Source organism: Rhinoderma darwinii, chromosome 1 (assembly GCF_050947455.1).
Source record: "Rhinoderma darwinii isolate aRhiDar2 chromosome 1, aRhiDar2.hap1, whole genome shotgun sequence".
Classification (NCBI taxonomy): Eukaryota; Metazoa; Chordata; class Amphibia; order Anura; family Rhinodermatidae; genus Rhinoderma; species Rhinoderma darwinii.
Window position 1 is genome coordinate 191,337,215 of NC_134687.1, and position 23,322 is coordinate 191,360,536.

Sequence of the window (23,322 nt, forward strand, 5' to 3'; positions counted from 1 at the left end):
GATGTTTGAATCCTCCTTTAAAGAGGACATCAACTTCAAGGCTGATTAGGAAGAATATATGGAAGAATTCAACACAGGGATGTTAGTTAGACTATGCACAAAAAGAGAAAAATGCGTAGAGGAATTCTCATCCACTATTGTATCCCTTATTAAAAAACTGGAAGCCTATCACCAACATCCAGACTTCCACTATATTAACCAAAACATGACCAACCGTATGTTTAAACTAGGACAAGATTTGGTGGAGAAAAAAAGCCATTAAATCAGGGTGAGATAGGTTGGACTATCTCAGCAACCAAATTAGATCCTGGTCCAAATCTTTACCACCACCACCCATCATGAACCCTCATAATGTACCAGATGCTCACCCCACCACACCTTCCCACCATGCCCCCACTCACCACCATCGACCATCTTCCCATCACATCAACACCACTAGGAACAGTAATAATACCAAATTCGAACAGAACAGAAACAAAAGATTGTTTCTAAATAGCAAATATTACAAACAAAGAAACGACCAGCCCAAACGTGAAGAAATAGGATAGCAAAAAAAGCATCACACATACGGTGATGCCATCATAATACCAGAACATACCACCTCTCCAGAAACCCCTCCAGATACTGAATTTGACCTGTCCACCGCTCATCCCCCAAACCTACCCCTCCCCCCAAGGCTCCTGCTACTCCTGTACCCACCTACTGAACTTAAAAAAACACAAAAACAGGCCATACTTACTAAATGGGTTGGTAGACACCAGTTCCCAACTTTCCCCTTTCTTCTCTGTATTGCTTTTATGTAGGGAACGAAAAGCCGTTGAGGACCCTTGACGTTGGGTTGCGAACTTGCGTATTTTGGCCAAAATAACAACTAATACCTCATGTTTTTCATGGATACGTTTACTGTATACACTTTTTTCAGGATGCAGACAGGTCTTATAATGTTGAAAGAGTTTAGTGTGCCATTGTCTGGTGTGGCGGGCAGGGAAGCACGCCTGATCTAATAGTACGGGTGTGACTAATAGGCTGTGATCCGACAAGATACGCTGCACCTTGCAATTGGCACATTATTTGAAGCTTTGGTTGTGTGCAGTAATAACACTAAGCAGCCACTCCCCTCAAGACTATTGGGAGTAGATATCACTATTTAATGCACCTGAGCCTTTTACCTCTGCAGCATTTTTGACTTGTCTGTGTCCTGTTGTTAACACCTAGTTCTCCAAACCATTTTCCCTTATCCTTCCACCTTCCCCTGCTGCCATAATTGACAACACCACAGCAGGGCATTTTGCATCAGAACCTTTTCCCACCCCACCCATTCCATTGACATCTACAAAATGCCCCTCCCTCTTTTTTAGGGCTAAGCCCCACACGGGACCCCCTTCTTTATCACAAACTACTTTCACACTTAAACAAAAACACAAAAAAAAGAATAATACACAAGCCCTCAGAAATGAATACTTCCATCTTTTAATATCTCCGATTACACATTAACTCCATCAGAAACATTGTTAGTTAAAAAAGGACTCTTCTCTCAACTACCATTTACAACTGGACCCTTTGGATCCAGATCGGAGCCCAGGTTGCAGCAATATTTTAAAACATGCTTTCAAGGATGTTGTGCTCCTAGCACAACCAACCAGGTTAGCAGAACTGATCACCTATTTGTGGCTTTTTTCCTATATCATTTGATGCACTATGTGCGCTTTGTGTTGTTTTTTCTCCTCTACTGTTTAGCACCTTTCCATGTGGTCTCATTGTTCAAACTAAGAGCAAATACTAAGTAAAATCCATTATGCAGTTTTCTGCTTATTAAATACATCTGGGCCAAAATTGTGGATTGCTGGTACGAAGGCAAAACAAAAAACATGACAAACAGTAGAATAAAAAGACATGGACCACACATCCGCTATATATATTTTGATCTATTGCTGCTAAACAAAATGTATAAAAATAAACATAAAGTTCTTTGTTAACATTTTGATCAACCTATATAAACCCACTTGCCACTTCCCAGCGACCTCTTTTAAATTGGTCCCTACTTTATTAGGTGTAGTATACACTTTGATGAAAATGTTTATGTTTATAAATTTTTCTTAACCGCACTAGATCAATGTATGTAAAGTTAATGTGCGGTCCATGGGGCAGATTTACTAATCAAAATGTGCACGCCGTGCGCCACATTTATTAACGGTTTTTAGAAACTTTTTTCGACATGCTCGACAAAGGTTGTAGCTTAGCGGGAAAGGATTGGCGTGGCTTGAAATGAGACACAGTACACCATAATTGAGCCATAAACTTGCTTAAACTAAGTGTAAGGGCAGGAAGGAGGTGAAGGGAAAGTGAGCCCTAATCTACCCACCGCCCTGTCCCTGCCTACTTGCAACGACCCGCCCTAGGCGACGGGGTACAACTGGGCGGCGGTCCCTACGCTGTCTAAGTGCACGGGAGAACAAACAGGGAACACGCAAGGGAAGGGGCAGTAGCCCACGGAACGCCACGAGGAAACGGAGCGGCGAACGAGTAGTCAGGACCAGGATGAAGTGGAGTATACCAACGTGAGCACGGAGAAGGAAGCAAGCCAGGGGCAAAGCGAAGCAGGTTAAGCGGAACTGCAGCAAGGCAGAAGCACGGCAGAAGCAGGCTGGAGCAAGCAGCAGTGGGGCCAGGAATCCAGAAGAATTACAAGCACTGAGGAAGAGAACACGGCAGGTAATAATGGACAGGGGGCGGAGCTAACTCCGACTGACCAGGCCGCGCTAGGCTCTCCCACTCCTGAGCCTGCCACCCTGTTTGGTGGGAGCCGGTGTCAGTCTAAGAGGTCTGGCCTCAGGTGTGGATTGATTAATCCCAGGAGTATACCTAGACGTAGTACCTGGCAGATCCCTAACAGTACTCCCCCTTTTATGAGGGGCCACCGGACCCTTACTAAGAGGACCCGGTTTAGTAGGGAAGAGAAGGTGGAACCTCCTCATCAATACCCCAGCGTGAACATCACGAGCAGGTACCCAAGTCCTCTCCTCCGGCCCGTATCCTCTCCAATGGACCAGGTACTGGAGGGAGCCCTGGACCATCCTACTGTCCATAATCTTGGCCACCTCGAATTCCACCCCCTCAGGGGTGAGAACGGGAACAGGAGGTTTCCTCGAGGGGGACCAGGACGGGGAGCAGCGTTTAAGGAGGGAGGCATGGAAGACGTCATGTATGCGAAAGGATGGGGGCAGCTCCAGACGGAAGGATACAGGGTTGAGGACTTCAATGATCTTATAAGGTCCAATAAATCGGGGAGCAAACTTCCTGGACGGGACCTTAAGGCGCAAGTTCCTGGACGACAACCAGACCAAATCCCCGATGACAAACCGGGGGTTAGCAGAACGTCTACTATCAGCCTGAATCTTTTGTGCGCTCTGGGACGCCTCTAGGTTCTTCTGAACCTGGGCCCAGACTGTGCACAGTTTCCGATGAACATCCTCTACCTCAGGATTATTGGAACAACCAGGGGAAATGGAGGAGAACCTTGGGTTAAACCCAAAATTACAGAAAAACGGGGAGACCCCTGACGAGTTACTGACCCGGTTATTCAGGGAAAATTCAGCAAGGGGAAGGAATGAGACCCAATCGAATTGACAGTCAGAGATGAAACACCTTAAATATTGTTCCAGGGATTGGTTAGTCCTTTCCGTTTGGCCATTAGTTTCGGAATGGAAGGCGGAGGAGAAGGACAGATCAATCTCCAACTTTTTACAAAAAGCTCTCCAAAATAAGGAAACAAATTGTACCCCTCTGTCAGAAACGATATTGACTGGGGCCCCATGGAGACGCAGGATGTGTTTCACAAACAAAGAAGCTAACGTCTTGGCGTTAGGTAGCTTCTTAAGGGGCACAAAGTGGCACATCTTGCTGAAGCGGTCTACTACCACCCACACCACCGACTTGCCCTGAGATGGGGGCAAATCGGTGATAAAATCCATGGAGATATGGGTCCAAGGTCTCTGGGGAATGGGCAAGGAACGTAGTAGGCCCGCAGGTCGGGACCTAGGGGTTTTGGACCTGGCGCAAACCTCACAAGCGGCGACGTAAGCCCTAACGTCTTTAGGCAACCCAGGCCACCAATAGTTTCAGGTAATGAGGTGTTTGGTGCCCAAGATGACCAGATAGAGCGGAGTCATGGTTTTCCCTGAGTACCCTTAGCCGGTATTGCAGGGGAACAAACAGTTTGTGCCCAGGGACGTTCCCGGGAGCTGAACCCTGATCAGCCGCGATATCAGAAGCTAAATCAGAATCCGTGGCAGAAACGATTATACCAGGGGGTAAAATACAAGCAGGATCCTTCTCGGAAGGAGGATTGGCCATGAAACTACGTGACAGAGCATCAGCCTTAATATTCTTGGACCCAGCCCTATAGGTAACCAAGAAATTAAATCTGGTAAAAAATAGTGCCCACCGAGCTTGTCTAGGATTAAGCCTCCGAGCCGATTCTAGGAAAACCAGATTCTTGTGATCCGTAAGGACCGTTACCTGGTGTCTGGCCCCCTCCAGGAAGTGCCGCCACTCTTCAAAAGCCCATTTAATGGCTAGAAGTTTGCGGTTGCCAATGTCATAGTTACTCTCCGTGGGCGAAAACTTCCTAGAGAAGTAAGCACAGGGGCGGAGATGGGTGAGGGAGCTGGTACCCTGGGACAAGACGGCCCCCACTCCCACCTCGGATGCGTCAACCTCCACAATAAATGGCTCCTCTTGGATGGGCTGAATCAGCACGGGGGCCGAGATAAAGCACTTCTTGAGGGTCTCAAAGGCCTGGACGGCCTCAGGGGGCCAATGGAGGACATCAGCACCCTTGCGAGTAAGGTCCGTAAGAGGCTTAGCGACGACCGAGAAGTTGGCAATAAATCTCCTGTAATAGTTGGTGAACCCTAAAAAACACTGTAACGCCTTAAGGGAGGCAGGTTGGACCCATTCCGCCACAGCCTGAACCTTGGCAGGGTCCATGCGGAATTCATGAGGAGTGAGGATTTGCCCTAAAAATGGTATCTCCTGTACCCCAAAGACACATTTTTCAGTCTTAGCAAACAGATTATTCTCCCGAAGGACCTGGAGCACCTTCCTGACATGCTCCACGTGGGAGGACCAGTCCTTGGAAAACACCAGTATGTCATCAAGGTACACAACAAGAAAATTACGCAGGTAATCTCTCAGGATTTCATTAATAAAATTCTGGAAGACAGCAGGGGCATTACACAACCCAAAGGGCATGACCAGGTATTTGAAATGACCCTCGGGTGTGTTGAACGCAGTTTTCCACTCATCCCCCTCTTTGATGCGGATAAGGTTATATGCCCCCCGTAGATCGAACTTAGAAAACCATTGGGCTCCCTGAACCTGATTAAAAAGATCCGGAATCAAAGGAAGTGGGTACTGGTTCCTTACGGTGACCTTATTCAGGTTACGATAATCAATGCACGGCCTAAGACCACCATCCTTCTTCCCCACGAAGAAGAAGCCAGCACCTACAGGAGAAGTCGAGGGGCGAATGAAACCCTTGGCCAGGCATTCTTGGATATACACCCTCATAGCTTCACGTTCAGGACATGAAAGATTAAATATCCTACCCTTAGGAAGATTGGCACCAGGCACCAAATCGATGGCGCAATCCTAATCTCTATGGGGGGGCAACACCTCGGAGGCCTCCTTAGAAAACACATCGGCGAAGTCCTGAACAAACTCAGGAAGCGTGTTTACCTCCTCCCGGGGAGAAATAGAGTTAACAGAAAGACATGACATCAGACATTCACTACCCCATTTGGTGAGATCCCCAATATTCCAATCAAACGTGAGATTATGCAACTGCAACCAGGGAAGACCTAATACCAGATCAGACGATAATCCCTGCATCACCAGTACAGAGCACTGCTCCAAATGCATGGAGCCAACCAGGAGTTCAAAAACAGGAGTATGCTGAGTAAAATAACCATTAGCAAGGGGAGTGGAGTCGATACCTACTACAGGGATAGGATAAGGTAAATCAATAAAAGGCATTTTTAGAGACATAGCAAATTCCACAGACATGATATTAGCAGATGAGCCAGAATCCACGAAAGCACTGCCCGTGGCAGACCGGCCAGCAAACGAGACCTGAAAGGGAAGCAAAATTTTATTGCGTTTCACATTAACGGGAAATACCTGTGCGCCCAAGTGACCTCCCCGATGATCACTTAGGCGCGGAAGTTTTCCGGCTTTTTATTCTTGCGCCTGGGACAGGTGTTCAGTAGATGCTTGTCGTCCCCACAGTAGAAGCAGAGACCATTCATTCTGCGAAACTCCCTACGTTGTCGAGGGGACATGGAGGCCCCGAGTTGCATAGGAACCTCCGAGTCCTCCGTGGAGGGCCGAGGAGACGGGACCTCGGGGGGGGGGGGGGGGATCGCAGAAAAGTCAGAGGGGAGCACATTGAAACGTTCAAGCTGACGTTCCCTGAGACGTCGGTCAAGTCGTACTGCTAGGGCCATAACCTGGTCAAGGGAGTCAGAAGAGGGGTAGCTAACCAGCTGATCCTTCAGGGCGTCAGATAATCCTAACCTAAACTGGCACCTTAGGGCCGGATCGTTCCACCGAGAAGCTACGCACCACTTTCTAAAATCAGAACAGTATTCCTCAACCGGTCTCCTACCCTGACGTAAGGTCACCAGCTGACTCTCGGCTAAAGCAGTCCTGTCAGTCTCGTCGTAAATGAGTCCGAGGGCAGAGAAAAAACGATGAACAGAGGAAAGTTCAGGGGCGTCAGGAGCCAAGGAGAAGGCCCACTCTTGGGGCCCTTCCTGGATTCGGGATATGATGATACCCACCCGCTGGTTCTCGGAACCTGAGGAGTGGGGTTTTAGGCGGAAATACAGTCTGCAACTCTCCCGGAAGGAGAGAAACGTCTTACGGTCCCCTGAGAACCGGTCAGGTAACTTGAGGTCGGGTTCTAGAGGTGAGGTGAGGGGTACTACTAAGGCAGCGTCACCCTGGTTGACCCTCTGGGCCAGGGCCTGGACCTGTAGGGAGAGGCCCTGCATCTGCTGGGTCAGGGTCTCAAGGGGGTCCATGATAGCGTCAGCGTAGGAGAAATGGTAGACTAGGTATGGGCTTGTAATTATGTAAGGGCAGGAAGGAGGTGAAGGGAAAGTGAGCCCTAATCTACCCACCGCCCTGTCCCTGCCTACTTGCAACGACGCGCCCTAGGCGACGGGGTACAACTGGGCGGCGGTCCCTACGCTGTCTAAGTGCACGGGAGAACAAACAGGGAACACGCAAGGGAAGGGGCAGTAGCCCACGGAACGCCGCGAGGAAACGGAGCGGCGAACGAGTAGTCAGGACCAGGATGAAGTGGAGTATACCAACGTGAGCACGGAGAAGGAAGCAAGCCAGGGGCAAAGCGAAGCAGGTTAAGCGGAACTGCAGCAAGGCAGAAGCTCGGCAGAAGCAGGCTGGAGCAAGCAGCAGTGGGGCCAGGAATCCAGAAGAATTACAAGCACTGAGGAAGAGAACACGGCAGGTAATAATGGACAGGGGGCGGAGCTAACTCCGACTGACCAGGCCGCGATAGGCTCTCCCACTCCTGAGCCTGCCACCCTGGTTGGTGGGAGCCGGTGTCAGTCTAAGAGGTCTGGCCTCAGGTGTGGATTGATTAATCCCAGGAGTATACCAGGACGTAGTACCTGGCAGATCCCTAACACTAAGCCAACCAAGAGATGCCATGGGAAAGAGAAAAGTGTCTAATATATCTAGCTAGAAATGTATCATACTGCGTGCTTTTTCTGACTGCCTTGTTTAAATTTGCACTGTCTAAATCTTAGACAGCATTAGTTAATCTGCCCCATTGTCTTTTTCTATAGTTTGGCATATTTTCAGACCCCGCACCATTTTTTATTTTTTTTTCTTGGTACCAGCACTCCACCCATTTGACCCAGGTGTTTTTAATTAACAGATGACTACATAAGGGTTTCTACCTGTTTGCTGTCAATCCACTGAGACCACATAAAAAGGTAAGCTTTTTTGGATATGTTCAAAAGGTTATGGTGCTTTGAGGTGGTCTCTGTTCCTGTGGTGCTGTCTCTGTATGGGGAAGTGGCCAAGAGCCAAGGTGGTTTAGCCTGGCAACTAGCGAGCTGAAGGATTTCTGTGTTGCTCCCCGGCAGGTATTGTGCTATGGTGGCGGCCACCTTGCAGTGCTACCCCTAATAGAGTAGGGACCCACTTAAAGGAGGTTGCCGTAAAGTGGCAAGTGGGCTAATACAGTTTGATAAAAATGTTAAAAAAAAGAACCCAAGTTCATAATTTTACATTTTGTTTAGCAGCAAAAGAGTAATGTTTATAACGTGGATGTGTGGTCCTTGTCTTGTTCTATAGTAATGGTGATTTGAACCATTCGTGTGAACTAGTGAACTACTCACATAAAATAGTCATAGAGTTTAACAAGAGTTTATAATATTAACTTTAACTATGTCTAAAATTCCCTATTTATATAAGAAAATAATGCAAGAATACAACACAACTGGTATAGTAGAACAATATGAGTTTTCTTCATAAAAGTTTTTTGTTTTAATCTATTTCAGTCCCAATCGTTGCTGTAATACACGTACAGCCATTGCACACACTGCCTTTGACAAAGCTATTTACACTTCTGTTTAGAGATCAACCGGTCTCTGTTATGACAGTGCTAGAGCAACAGTTTATTCAGCTATCATAAAACATCACTGGGCTAATAGACTGTCAAAAAGCATTATAAACAGAAAAGAAAAAAATGTTGTGGAGATGGAAAATAGTTTTGGCTTTTTTTGGAATTTATAGGTTGAGTTTACGACATTCATTTAACACAGGTTAATATAAAATGTGTTATTTGCTCCTGGCTTATGGTCAAAGTATTGAGCGCTGGCACCCCACTTAGGTGACATACTGTGAGACATTGTGTGATGTTCATTTCTGTTAAAGAGAAAAATGTTGCTTTATATGGAATATTGGCTTAAAACAGGTGCAGTTACTCCTCAGCAGTTCTCAACATTGACAACTGATTCACAGCAACAGGATTACTAATATTCATATGAATGCTATATAGATCTAGGCTGTTCCCACATACTAGTAATACAGTTATAAAGACTTGTTTCATAGTTTCTCATATGATTTCTTTATTTTATTCATGATTGCTGATACCACATTTATCATAGGTTTTCAAACAGTAATATATTGGGTAGAATGTGTTTGGGCCATTGCTTAGCAACAATCCAAGAATACATTGAGTAAAAATTGCAAATCTGTATAGAACAATATATTTTACTGTTGTCACTGAATCTCCTCTAGGCTGCTTCTGGTTTCATGCAGATGAAGTAAGGCTATTGCCAACCGGTTATCTCTGCTACTCCTTTACGTTGGTTGGTGTTTTCTCACTGCCTATGATATGCATGCTGCTGCACAGTCTGTAGTCTCTCCTGAACCAAAGACCTACATTTGTTACTTTCCAGTATCCTCATCAATTATCTATATAACTATATGATAGGTGCAATCTAGATATAAAAACTCCTGTTGGAGCTAGTGGAGGACGGTGGGGACTAAAGGGGGTTTTACACAGGATGATTGTCGGGCAGATGAGCGTTCATACAACGATAATTGCCCTGTTCAAAAAGGGCAGAAATCAGCAGATAAACGACAAAACGCTCGATCATCTGCTGGTAGTACAGTTTTAAAAAAGTAAGACATTATCCTTGTCGGCAGGACATCTCCCTGTGTAAACAGGGAGACGCGCTGCCGACATGATAATAATGTATGGGAACGAGTAATCGGAGTAACGACCACTCGTCCCCATCCATAGCTCCATGTGACAGGAGCAAGCGAGCACCAATCAACAATGTCTCGTTGGTCGGCACTTGCGTGTAAAAGGGCCTTAATCCTATCTTGACTCAAAGTCAGTTGACCTGTGGGGGTCAAATTGCTAGGATCCCAATTATAGATGAGTATGTTCACAATAGCACACCAGTTTGCGGATTTACCAACAGACAATTTCCCTTATTACCTTTTAAAAGACTATTTTTCCACCATGTAAGACATTGGAGGCTAAAATATACCATTTCATTATATCAGATTTGCTATTGGATGAATCCCTAATTCCCATTGATCTCAATATATATTGATCTGGAGCAGGGTACCCCCATTCTAAAAGTTAGTGAGACTCTTGCCAGACATATACTCAACATATCTGGTGGATTATATGAAAACTCCCTTTAACATTGTACACACACTTACTATAAACAACGAGGAGAACAACATTTTAACAGCTATGTAAACACATTTTAGCACCTGCACTAAAACAGACAATAACAAAATGTTTGCCTTGCTGAGATAATTAAAGCATTATTGAGCTATACACCACTTCTGCAACATTTTCCTTCTAAATCCATATCCAAAACACAAAAACAAAAAACATTTATTTCAATTTTTCCAGACTTGCCTTCAGGGAATTTTTGACAAACAGATGATGCAACATCTTGAAAACTTGAGATATGTATTTATATTGTAGCTGTATTTAGTGCTTGGATCTGTCATTTTATATTCATGTTACAAACATTGTAAGACGAGCATCTGGGAATCCTAAAGGAATAATCTTTGTGCATCTTCACTGTAATAGCAAATCCAAGATAGAATTCAGATATCAATAAGCATATATGGGCATGCTTAGTTTTACTGAGACGTCTTTCACTGATCAACTGACATTTGTATAGGGTCAACCACCTATTGGCACAACCATAAAGAGTGCTCTGAAACACTGTGCTTCAATATAGAAGTAGAAGAAAACTGTGTGACACCAGATGTATGCTAAGCTTGAGTATTGTTAAAGAGGATCTGTCTCCAGTTTATTAATTCACTATCTCCTAACTAATGTAATAGGCACTTTGCTGCTGATAACCACAGTATGATTTGTTTTAAAAAACGTTTATTATTTTAAAAGTTATGAGCATTTTTCTAAATATGCTAATGTGGCTCTAATAGCCAAATGGGAGGTGACTCTTTTCACTCTGGGCAGTGTAATGTTCTCTGTATGACGCTGACCAATCAGCATACAGCTTCTCCCCCTTCCCTGCGCAGCAACACAGTGTGATCATATAGTATACAGCTTCCATTCCCGACTGTGTATTCAACTGGTGATATCTCTGGTTGTTTCACAGCTAGAATGGAGATCCTGGTGTCATATGAAAGATTAGAATCTCCTCTGTCATATGCCAACTGCTGTTCTAGGTGGTCCACAGCCCGAGATATGGCCGTTTGCAGGGGCGCAGCTAAAGGCTCATGGGCCATGGTGCAAGAATTCAGCTTGGGCCCCCTACCCCTCCCCAACACCACAAGACCCTTGCCCGCGCCAAATGCCCAGCCACCTTGCTCAACAGCACCCATGGATGTCCACACAGTATAATGCTCCCCATAGCCACCCCCATACAGTATAATGCCCCCCATAGCCGCCCCCATAGAGTGTAATGCTCCCCATAGCTGCCCCCATATAGTATAATGCTCCCATAGCTGCCCTCTTACAGTATAAAGCTCCCATAGCTGCCCTCATACAGTACAATGCCCCCATAGCAGACCCCATACAGTATAATGCCCGTCATAGCTGCCCCACACAGTATTATGCCCCCCATAAATGCCCCCATAAATGCCCCCATACAGTATAATGCCCCCATAGCATTCACCATACGGTATAATGCCCCTCATAACTGCCCCCCTGACAGATTAGCTAAGAGATAGGGCATTACTAAACTAGTGACAGAGCCTCCTTAACATTGTTTTTTTATTTTTTTTGAAGGATGGAATAGCGTAGTAAATTATGCTATTCAATCCTGTGCAATCCCACAAAAAATAATAATAATTTTACTGTGTGGTATACATTTCTTTAAAATGTGAGCCTATGGTGGACAGATGCCAATGTATGGCATCCGTCACAGGTATACTTTAAATGTATATTTCGGGATGTTTCCAACATCACTGTCCATATATGGACAGTGATGTTAGGAGCTTCCAATGCTGGATTCCTCCTCCTCTGCCCATGGATTTTGGCTCCGGGGAAGCTCCTGACATCACTGTCTATATATGGACAGTGACATCAGGGGCTTCTCCAGGGCTGAAGTCCCCTGCCAGAGCACTTCCGATGCTCTGGCCGGGGTCTCTGGAATTGTAGCTCCTCTGGCCGGGGACTCTAGTATTGTAGCTCCTGAATTCAGTGTCCAAATATGAAGAGTGATATTAGGGGTTTCTCCAGAGCTAGAGTATACGGACAGAGAATTACCTACACTCTGGCTGGGAACTCAGGCATTGCAGCTCTGGACATCGCTGTCCATATATGTAGAGTGATATAAGGAGCCTCCCCGAGCATAGTGCTTCAGGTAGCGCTCTGCCTGGGTAGTGTATGCGACATATGCCTATAAAGTGGGATACGTTGCAACCTTCCGCCGAAAGTCTGACATATACTTCCGCCAGAAGGCAAAAACATGATGTGAAGTTAGCCTTAGCAATAGCGCAGAGCAACTTTAAGAAATATCTCTTGCTCTGGAAACCCGACGCATCTATGCACAATAGAGAGCCCATTGCTTTTAATGAGAACTAAGTAATGGTTTATTTTCCATGTGGTGGCACTGCAGGGGAATTGAACTTGCTTCCAGATTACTGTATATTTTAAAGGGGTTTTTCCATCAGGGACATTTATGACATATCCACAGGATCCACCTCTGGGACCCGCACCTATCTTTAAAATGGGGCCCCTAAACCCCGTTCTACCTCTCTGTTCTCCGGCTGACTCATGTGATTTCCGACCATGAAAAAGAAACAGCGTAGCTCGCTGAGCTCCGCTGTTTCCGTAAGTCCCATAGAGCTGAATGGTAGTTAAGGAAAGTGCGTAGTTCGCATGCTATGCTACTTCTGTAACTGCCATGCACTACTATGGGAGTTACAGGAAACAGGGTAGCTCAGCGAGCTATGCTGTTTTCGTAACTCCCCACCATATAGTCAGGAAGTGGGCAGGAGTAACAGAAAAAGGTAGAACAGGGTTTAGCGGGCACCGTTCTAGAGATAGGTGCTGGTCCCAGAGGTGGGACCTGCATCTAACTGACATCTATGACATATTTCGTGAATATGTCATAAATCTCCCTGATGGGAAAACTCCTTTAAAGCTGAACATTGGAGTTCCTAATCACAGTTTATCAAAGTCTGTGATAAGCTTAGCATTAGTGGCTGCTTCAAACAAAAGGGGATTTCTAAAGTTGCTGATACACATAAGATAAAACTCAGTTGAACCCACCAAATTCGGAGTGATCGGACAATGATTTAATGTACACCGCGTTCCAAATTATTATGCAAATGTCATTTTTCGCTGATTTTCCTAAATAGTCGATGCAAATGACAGTCAGTATAATCTTCAAGCCATCAACCGTTGGAGTATAATGCAAATTTTATTGAACAAATCTCCTAATGATAACAGATTTTTTTTTAGAAGTAAAAAACTCAAAATGCACTGTTTCAAATTATTATGCACAACAGAGATCAAAACATTTTAAAGGTTGTAAAGAGAACTAAAATGGTAATTTGTTGAATTTGCAGCATCAGGAGGTCATATTTACAGAAATCAAAATCTCTTTCAATAAAAAAAAACTTAACAGGACAAGTTACATGTTAACATAGGACCCCTTCTTTGATATCACCTTCACAATTCTTGCATCCATTGAATTTGTGAGTATTTGGACAGTTTCTGCTTGAATATCTTTGCAGGATGTCCGAATAGCCTCCCAGAGCTTCTGTTTTGATGTGAACTGCCTCCCACACTCATAGATATTTTGCTTGAGGATGCTCCAAAGGTTCTCAATAGGGTTGAGGTCAGGGGAACATGGGGGCCACACCATGAGTTTCTCTCCTTTTATGCCCATAGCAGCCCATGACACAGAGGTATTCTTTGCAGCATAAGATGGTGCATTGTCATGCATGAAGATAATTTTGCTACGGAAGGCACGGTTCTTCTTTTTGTTCCACGGAAGAAAGTGGTCAGTCATAAACTCTACATACTTTGCAGAGGTCATTTGTACACTGTCAGGGACCCTAAAGGGGCCTACCAGCTCTCTCCCCATGATTCCAGCCCAAAACATGACTCCGCCACCTCCTTGCTGACGTCGCAGCCTTGTTGGGACATGGTGGCCATTCACCAACCATCCACTACTCCATCCATCTGGACCATCCAGGGTTGCACGGCACTCATCAGTAAACAACACGGTTTGAAAATTAGTCTTCATGTATTTCTGAGCCCACTGCAACCGTTTCTGCTTGTGAGCATTGTTTAGGGGTGGCCAAATAATAGCTTTATGCACACTTTCAAACCTCTGGAGGATCCTACACCTTGAGGTTCGCGGGACTCCAGAGGCACCAGTGGCTTAAAATACATGTTTGCTGCTTTGCAATGGCATTTTAGCAGCTGCTCTCCTAATCCTATTAATTTGTCTGGCAGAAACCTTCCTCGTTATGCCTTTATCTGAACGAACCCGCCTGTGCTCTGAATCAGCCACAAATCTTTTCACAGTACGATGATCACGCTTAAGTTTTCTTGAAATAGCCAATGTTTTCATACCTTGTCCAAGGTACTGCACTATTTCACGCTTTTCGGCAGCAGAGAGATCCTTTTTCTTTCCCATATTGCTTGAAACCTGTGGCCTGCTTAATAATGTGGAACGTCCTTCTTAAGTACTTTTCCTTTGATTGGGCACACCTGGCAAACTAATTATCACAGGTGTCTGAGATTGATTACGATGATCCAAAGAGCCCTAAGACACAATACCATCCATGAGTTTAATTGAAAAACTAATAATTAAATGTTTATGACACTTAAATTCAATGTGCATAATAATTTGGAACACGGTGTATATGGCACCACCCAACTCTCCTCTAAGGGCAGATGTCGGGTAAAGACTAATCAGGCATGTTATTATTCCTGCAGCTTATTCCCCACTTTCCATTAAAATAAATATGCAAGCTTGGCCGAGCATGCAGGTTCATAGGGTAATCGGGAGAAATAACTGTTGGCCAAATGAGCCATTTGGCCGACAGTTATTTCTCCCGATTAACCCATAAACCTACATGTATAGCCGCCTCCAATTTGTAAAACTTGATGTAACTGTTACGATTAAGGCCCTTTAGCAGCAGCTTTAGAAATATATCCCTTGCTGGCATATTAGTTTTTAAATACTGGGTTAATCTTCTCAAATCCATAACAGGAAGACAGTATGGTGATGCTCTAATTTTTACAGTAGAAGCTCTTTGCACCCACTAGTTCAATCCTTTATAGGCACTGTTTAAAGTGCCTTTGCCCAATGACAATCAATTACAGGGCCACAACCTCATTTATTAATTATGTCCTCCTGATCCTTAAACTTGTCCATTTCATAGTGTAAATGTCGTCTTACATTAGTATTTTGCTGTCCTTTGCTCTAGTAGTGTGTCTGAGTACTGTACAACTTGTACTTGTGTGCTCTGGAAAAAATGGCCAACCCCTTACAGTACTGACATAACTCATTTCCTCTTAATAAATGAAAGATGGAGATATTGTTATCGCAGAACCAGGAATAAGTTGAGCACCCAGGACAGAACCTCTACAAGCTTTAATTTACATTAGATCCTTAATATATCTTACTGTCCACTGCTACTGATTTATTTATATTCTCTTGATTTTCCATAAAGTGTATGAGTTTCCTGAGCTGTAACTTTTTGTTGTTTCAAATTAAAATTGTATGATTCCTTTGAGGCAGCAGTCTTCAAATCTATAACAGTATTATTGACATTTTCTTTAATATGTGTTTCTCATATTTTTTATTCTTTTTGCTTGCCCAGTTATGTTTGAGAGAAAAAAAAAGTAACACTTTACATCCACAGGTCATGCCATACAACAGATTTGTACATTTATTGCATGACAGATATGAAAATCAAATTTAACATTTGTATTATAATGTAACATATAGCTGGATGACAAGCCAGTGAAGGCTGTTATATAAACTAGATGCATTTATCTCTTAATATGACAACAAAATGTAGTCTTCTAAAAGTGATTGAAATATATAGCATATTTTTCTGAGATTGCAAAGGAATTCGAATTTTAATCGGGTTTATGAATCAAACACTATTAGCATGCATCATACAATTATCTCCACCGTCATTTATTCAAGTCCTATTTAGTAGAGATCAGCGAATCGATTCTAAAATCAAATCCAATACTATTTTTCCAAAAGTTTGGGATTTTAGAGAATCCCAAACTTTTGGGATTCGTTCTGCACGCGGCTGCCATTTTACAGATCAGACGAAGACAAGATGACAGAGACGAAGGATCACTTGACCTCAGGTGGTAGCCCAACCAGCTTCCCCATAATGCCTTGCAAGCAGTTACCCTCTAGCACAGCCAATCATGAGCCATATTGGGTCATATGGACGAGACAGATTAGATTTACAATAATTTTAAAGAGAGAAAGATTTAAGAGAGCGATAGAAGTTAGTCAGTATCAGTTAGTTAGTTAGTTAGTTATTAGGCAGGCACAGTCAAGCAGACATTGTTGTGAGTGAGTGCTGCTGCAGCTATACAATGAATTTTTTATATTAATTTGTGTATCCACAATCTTCATCACATAATTCACAAATCTTATTCAAAAATATTAAACCTGTGACGACAGCGTGCCGCTGGCTTTTAAAACAGACGTCATGGACATGACGTCACTGATTGTTTTGCAAACATCTAATAGTGCTGTTCTGCATCAAGCATTTATACAGCGCCGTTATACTTAAGTCTGTGTCCAAGTGACAATTTAAAAAATATATAGATTTTAATTTGAATTCTGGCACCGATAGCATGCCGCTGACTGCTGATACAGACGTCACGGATGTGACATCACTCATTGTTACATATATCTAAAAGTGACACTAAAAATTGATGTATTCTTCTGTGTCAACCATTTATACAGCGCTGTTATACTTAAAGAGGCTCTGTCACCAGATTTTGCAACCCCTATCTGCTATTGCAGCAGATAGGCGCTGCAATGTAGATTACAGTAACGTTTTTATTTTTAAAAAACGAGCATTTTTGCCCAAGTTATGACCATTTTTGTAGTTATGCAAATGAGGCTTGCAAAAGTCCAAGTGGGTGTGTTTAAAAGTAAAAGTCCAAGTGGGCGTGTATTATGTGCGTACATCGGGGCGTTTTTAATACTTTTACTAGCTGGGCGTTCTGATGAGAAGTATCATCCACTTCTCTTCAGAACGCCCAGCTTCTGACAGTGCAGATCTGTGACGTCACTCACAGGTCCTGCATCGTGACGGCCACATCGGCACCAGAGGCTACAGTTGATTCTGCAGCAGCATCAGCGTTTGCAGGTAAGTCGATCTTAAAAAAAATCACCTTTTTCAGGTCAGACAGCTTTTTTTTCATCACATAAAAAAATCCCTAAAGATATAAATTGTATTTTATAATATTAATATATATTTTCTCCACCATGGTCTGCCAGTTATTTTGATATACAGCATGTCCTAGTTATGGCATCTGTGTTGAGGGCAGGGTCTGAATATGTTTGGTGGGACGTTATATATTTTTTTATTATTATTTTTTTTACTTCTACTCTTGGGAGACTTAATTATGTTTGTTTTCACTGCATATTTCCCTTTAACTGTAGCTGCCATAGCAAACAGCCCTGACAATCACAGTTGTTTTGTGTCTAGTTAGACCCAGCAGCTTGATCACATGACCAGTTTCTTGGTGATCTTGTGATTGCTGGGACCAACGAAAGCAGCGGTAGTGCCACTACTTTGATAGCATATACAGCGCTCATTATCATGATGGCAGAAGCAGCAAAATACTATTTATGCCTTCACTTGCGGGTGACTGGCTATCTCTGACAGATGACCAACTGACCATAAGTAGCACTATTTTAGATGCAATCATTAGTTTTCTGCACCGTAAAAAAAGCTCCACTGTAGAATAAGGTCCCTTAAAAGGCCTATTGGCAGTTATTTAGGGATTAACACACCCACCTGCAGTTGACCTTAGTTAGCCTAGGGTGAACTAAAGAACTTGTTATGAGCTGAATATAAGTTGCTACTTGATTAACTACTTCTTAGGTTGGTTTAGTTTTCACCAGTACATTTGCCTCTAATATATTACAAACAATGCCGTTCAGCTATAAATGCATCACAGAAGCTGTGAAATACGTAATGAAAAAAGTTGTTCTTCTCCAACAGGGAACAGCTTATTAATAAACTGTGGGTGATGGACTGCAATACTTAGCAAAGATAATGTATAGTGAATACTATACAGCTGTAATTACATTACCTGATGTAGCACATTATGGTTTTCAAAAAGTGACATCTAAAATCCACAAATTGCTTCCCATGAGTTGTCCATATAAATCACCAGTGTCATCAGATTCACAGTACAATAATTATTTATTCAAATTAAATCTGACTGTTTTAACTTCCAAAACTTAATTTGTTCTGTATCCTATGACCTACGTCTCGAACTACGATACATCCTTGGTTTTATTAACCTTTCCCTTATTGCAAAAACCTTTATAAACCAGCTTATTTTATTGTCTCATTTTTCTGCATTAATGTTTTTTTCTTTCATATTCTACCAATAAATTGTCATAACGTGTTCTCTTATTTCTCAGGAAGATGGGAAGACTGATGAATTAGTAATGCACATTAGTGGTGGTAATATAGAACATATGATTTTATACAATACTTTATTATATTTATATCATCTATCTGAAAGTTTAACTTCCTACAATAAAGTTCGGAGAAGTCTTACATATGTGTTCCTGTTCTGCATCCCTGCTTTAGCAATATACTGTGTTTATTCTCACCAGTTATATTACATTTCCAGCATTGCAGGCAGGATATTAAATTCTCTTCCTCTTCACTATTTTCCCATTTTTTTCTGTAATTCCATAAACCAACCCACTGACACTGAGAGTTATGAATCTTATAGATAATGAAGTCATTACCTCTTGCAGGATCCTCTTCATTTTGAGCAGTAATGTCTTTACAGATGTACAGTCTTGCATCATCAATCTAAAAGGCAATGATTCCAAGCCAGTACAATCTTCCTGTGCAAAGGGCCATTCCACAGATGGGCTGCTGGGCACTTGGCAGACACGAGGGCACTTAGTATTATCTGGATCACTTTCTTTTGGCAAATGTAGAAAGAGGTTTCTGAAAATAAGTGGAGAAATTATTACAAAAACCCTCCACACTTGAATACTTGGCATTAAATAATATAAGTCTACACAAACTGTAGGATATTTATCAATAGTGTCATAATGTGCGTTCATTTAGGTGATGATGGTAAAAATGATGCAATGATAAAGTTAGTTCAACTTGCTAGACATGTTAGATATTCCTTATACCACCTCATGGCTAGCATACATATAAACAAATATGTTGTGCCAAAATATTGTGCACATCTGTAATTGATTTTGCCAATTTTACAACTAAATCCAGTTGTTCTAAACACTTTCCAGTTTTATTTCTATAATGTCAGTGTGACAGTACTATAACAGCCATTGTACGGTATATTGAATTCTACTTAAAGGCTATGTACATCTTCAAAATCGTTTTTTGTTTTTAATAAAAATGTCTATCAGTGTGTTTGGTGCAACTTTCTGAATACTTGTTATTAAAAATAATTTTTACTTTTTGAGATACAGCTGCTTTATATCCTGTAAACAGAGCAGCTGTATCTTACGCTGAGACCTGAATCCATCAGGTAAGTGGGACTGACGGGTTCAGTAACAGTGGGTCCTGCGTGTTTCTGGCATGCGGGATCTACCTGTGATCGATCACATCTAAGTTATGAACTTAGATGTGTTCAGTAACAGCTCTGACATGCAGGACCCTCTGTCACTGAACCCGTCAGTTCGACTGACCTCATGGATTCAGGTCTCAGCGCAAAATACAGCTGCTCTGTATACAGGATACAAAGCAGCTGTATCTCAAAAAGTAAAAATATTTTTTTAATAAAAAGTATTTAGAAAGTTGCACCAAACACACTGATAATAAAACACATTTATTATATCAATATCATGAATTAATTGGTCTAAAATAATACAAAGAAAGTGATTTCCAATCTGTGGCTCTCCAGCTGTTGTGAAATTACAATTACCATGTGCTGACCACTCACAGCTATCAGGGCATGCGTGGCAGTCTCTGCTATATGTGGCTACTATAAAGGGTCAGGTGGTCCAGGTTTCCAGAGGTGAATTGGGAGCCCCCACAAAAATTGTTTTTCAACCAACCTTAATCCGGCCCTGCTTACAAAGCAATAATCTACGTTGATAAGCAATAATAACTTGGCTATAAAAGTTGTGACTTTGTTGATTGAAATCTGCAATAGTGTTTGTCTTTTTATTAGAATATATGCATTGTCATTTGCTTATGCTCAGTAAATTCCTGTTTTCTTGGAAATTCAGGCTTCAACTTCTAGTTAAGGTGATTTACATTATTGTCCCTATGGTGAAACAATCTGTCTTTTCTGAAAAGACTGGGCTGGTAGAATATTTCACAACATAAAATGGCAATAGAAGACGTGTGATCTGGACATAAATGAAACACAAGAGGGTTTAAGTGAGACCATGAAGAAGCCATATTGGGCAGCGATCCAATATGAAAAGCAGCTAATGCATATGGAAAAAGGAACATTTGTTAATACCACAAAGGGCCCAAAGAAGGAAACAATGAGCTGCCTGCTGTTCCTGAAGTACATATTTGCATGGCACTAGTTTTATTTAACAAAAGCCACGACATAACTATGATTACAGAGGACAAGGCAATGGATGACAATGAACAACAGATGCGGTCTTTGTTGTGATATTGTTTTATTTCTACTGCTTATGACAATATCACATCTATAAACCATTCCACAATGCTCCAAATAGCATAAGTTACAAAGTTTAGTCATATAAAATGCTAAATACATTCATGGCTAAATCACAGCTTGATTACTTCATTATATCTAAATAATATGCCAGTCAAAATCACTTCAGATCGCAATGTATTCTTTATTGCAAATCATATTTTATCTGAAATTTTTTAATGACTGAGTATTACACTTATTATCAATGTAGTTTGTACTTTAAACCTAAAGTCATCAGCTTATAAAATTAAAGAACTGTTAATATTATACACACATATGTATGAGATTGTTTGTTCAGCTGCACCATAAAAAATACACACAAAAAACAGCAATTCCTTCCTTCGGCCTATTTTGGCCTTCAGGACGCAGCAATTTGTTTTGGATTTTTTCATTATCACATTCCAAAAACCATAACTTTTTAATTTTCCCATCTACATAGCTGTATGGGGGCTTGTTTTTGGAGGGATGAGTTGTATTTTTCAATGATGCAATTTTGGGGTATATATAACTTATTGATTAACTTTTTGGGGGGAATGAAAAAATTTATTATTCGTTATCGTCCTCAGCAGTTTCTATAGGTTTTATTTTCAAACCAAGGCAATAAGTTTTTGTCTGTCCTGGTTCAAAGGCCAGTTGATTGACACCTTTAAGGTGGTGTCTGCTTTTATTTTACATTCCTCGTAGTCTGTCGCCCAGGTAGTTTGTATCTAGAGAGGATGTCTAGCTATCCCGCAATTGCAGTTTCTGCTTTTGACTCAGACTCAGAGGGGGACAAGTTCCTTTTTAGAAAGGAGTATATGTGCAATGGAGGCACGGTGCTTGGCTACCACCATCTCACAAAGAATGAAAGAAGCGTTAGGGCGCATATGTGACCACCGCTCCATTCAAACAGGAAACACAGTACCCTCGTTCTCATGACCGTTAGGGTCCCAGCAGTTGAACCTGCAGTAATCACACATTTATCCCATATCCTGTGTATAAGTGATAAATAATTTTCATTGTCATTTCATTGTCTTTAACTGAAGACAATTAATGACGTATATGCATGTAATTTTGCAGGAAGGTGTTCTTTGCTCCTATTTTTTCTCAAAATGAAAAACTGTAAAATATATAAAAGATTCTTATATATGTGTCCAAGTAGATCAATAATCCCCCCCTCTCCTCCTCTTCTTCATTACAATCACGTGACTGTTTTTAATACAATTGGCTCCTCCCCTACGGCTCTGTCTGCAATGAGAGACAACGAATGTCAAACTCTGCCCCCATAGCTAAGCACCTCCCCCAGATGCAGGAAATTAACTCCTGTGCTCTCTGCAAGTTTTCTACAAGGCTGTTCACTTCAGGGACATGTAGAAAATCCTGCAGGCTGATAAACACTATGGGCAAGTTTTTCTTCTGTTTAATATTGTCATTCATTTCTAGGTTTAGTGTTCTTAGATTCCCCTTAAAATGGTAAGTCCAGAGCAGGTCATCATTCTAAATACAAATGTGATGAAAATCAAAAATGAAAAAATTCCTAGCTTTATAAACCTCCATTGGGAGAAATGGGTTTATGTTCTCGTTTATTATTGAAGTACACTGCAACAACACTCCAAGTATGACTTCTGCTTTGGAAAATGTTAATTACTGTTCAGCAAGGAGGCAGTGAATACTAATGAGCTCATTTCCATACTTTAACACAACCTCATTAAGGAAGATAACACCTAATGTTTAGAACCACAGACTACACTAGTAACAATATGAAACTTTTCCATTCCTGCCCAAATCAATCAGAGTAAATTACGGTCGGGTCAAGGGAATAACAAGGGCAAGACAGCAGTGTAGCTATGCCCAAAAAGAAAGGGCCTAATTATTTCTAGTGAATATATATATATACCTTATATTATTACATTTTCATGCACACAGCCTAAACTCCTGGACTTAAAATTTTGCAAACAGGCAGTTCATTAAATCACACTGCCAAGTTTTAAATCTGTTTACACTTGACAAAAAAAAAAAAATTTTGCATTTTCCAATAAACTTTTTGCTATCTTTTGAAGTTTAGTTAATATAATGAAATAGTCTAAAGTAATCGAACGCCATAGCTCATGACACTTCTAATTTGCATGAACATTTTCTGTGTTTTCTATCTATAATAATAGGCTTCATGAACAAATACTAGAGCAGGAAAAAATATATACTTTAAAGCGTACCTGTCGTTTCATTTGACTTTTCAGTATAAGCTACCATTCATGTGTACATGAGGAGTAGCACTATTTTTTAGTATATAGGACTTAGATTTCGCAATTCTTAGCAGTTTTCCCCTTTGCGTACTATATCTGTAGTTTGCATTTCTCTCTGAGCTGGGGGTGGAGACTGGCAGCCATACACTACACACA

At 41.9% G+C, this 23,322-nt stretch overlaps 1 protein-coding gene across 2 annotated transcripts in view; it reads right to left on the reverse strand.

Moving 5' to 3' along the window:
- Positions 1-23,322, reverse strand: part of CCSER1 (coiled-coil serine rich protein 1) — a 911,764-nt gene that overhangs the window by 307,657 nt on the left and 580,785 nt on the right. For both annotated transcript variants that reach the window (XM_075849774.1, XM_075849773.1), the window contains exon 6: positions 19,038-19,245. In XM_075849774.1, the coding sequence (XP_075705889.1) occupies positions 19,038-19,245 (208 nt within the window). The remainder of the gene's footprint in view (positions 1-19,037; positions 19,246-23,322) is intronic.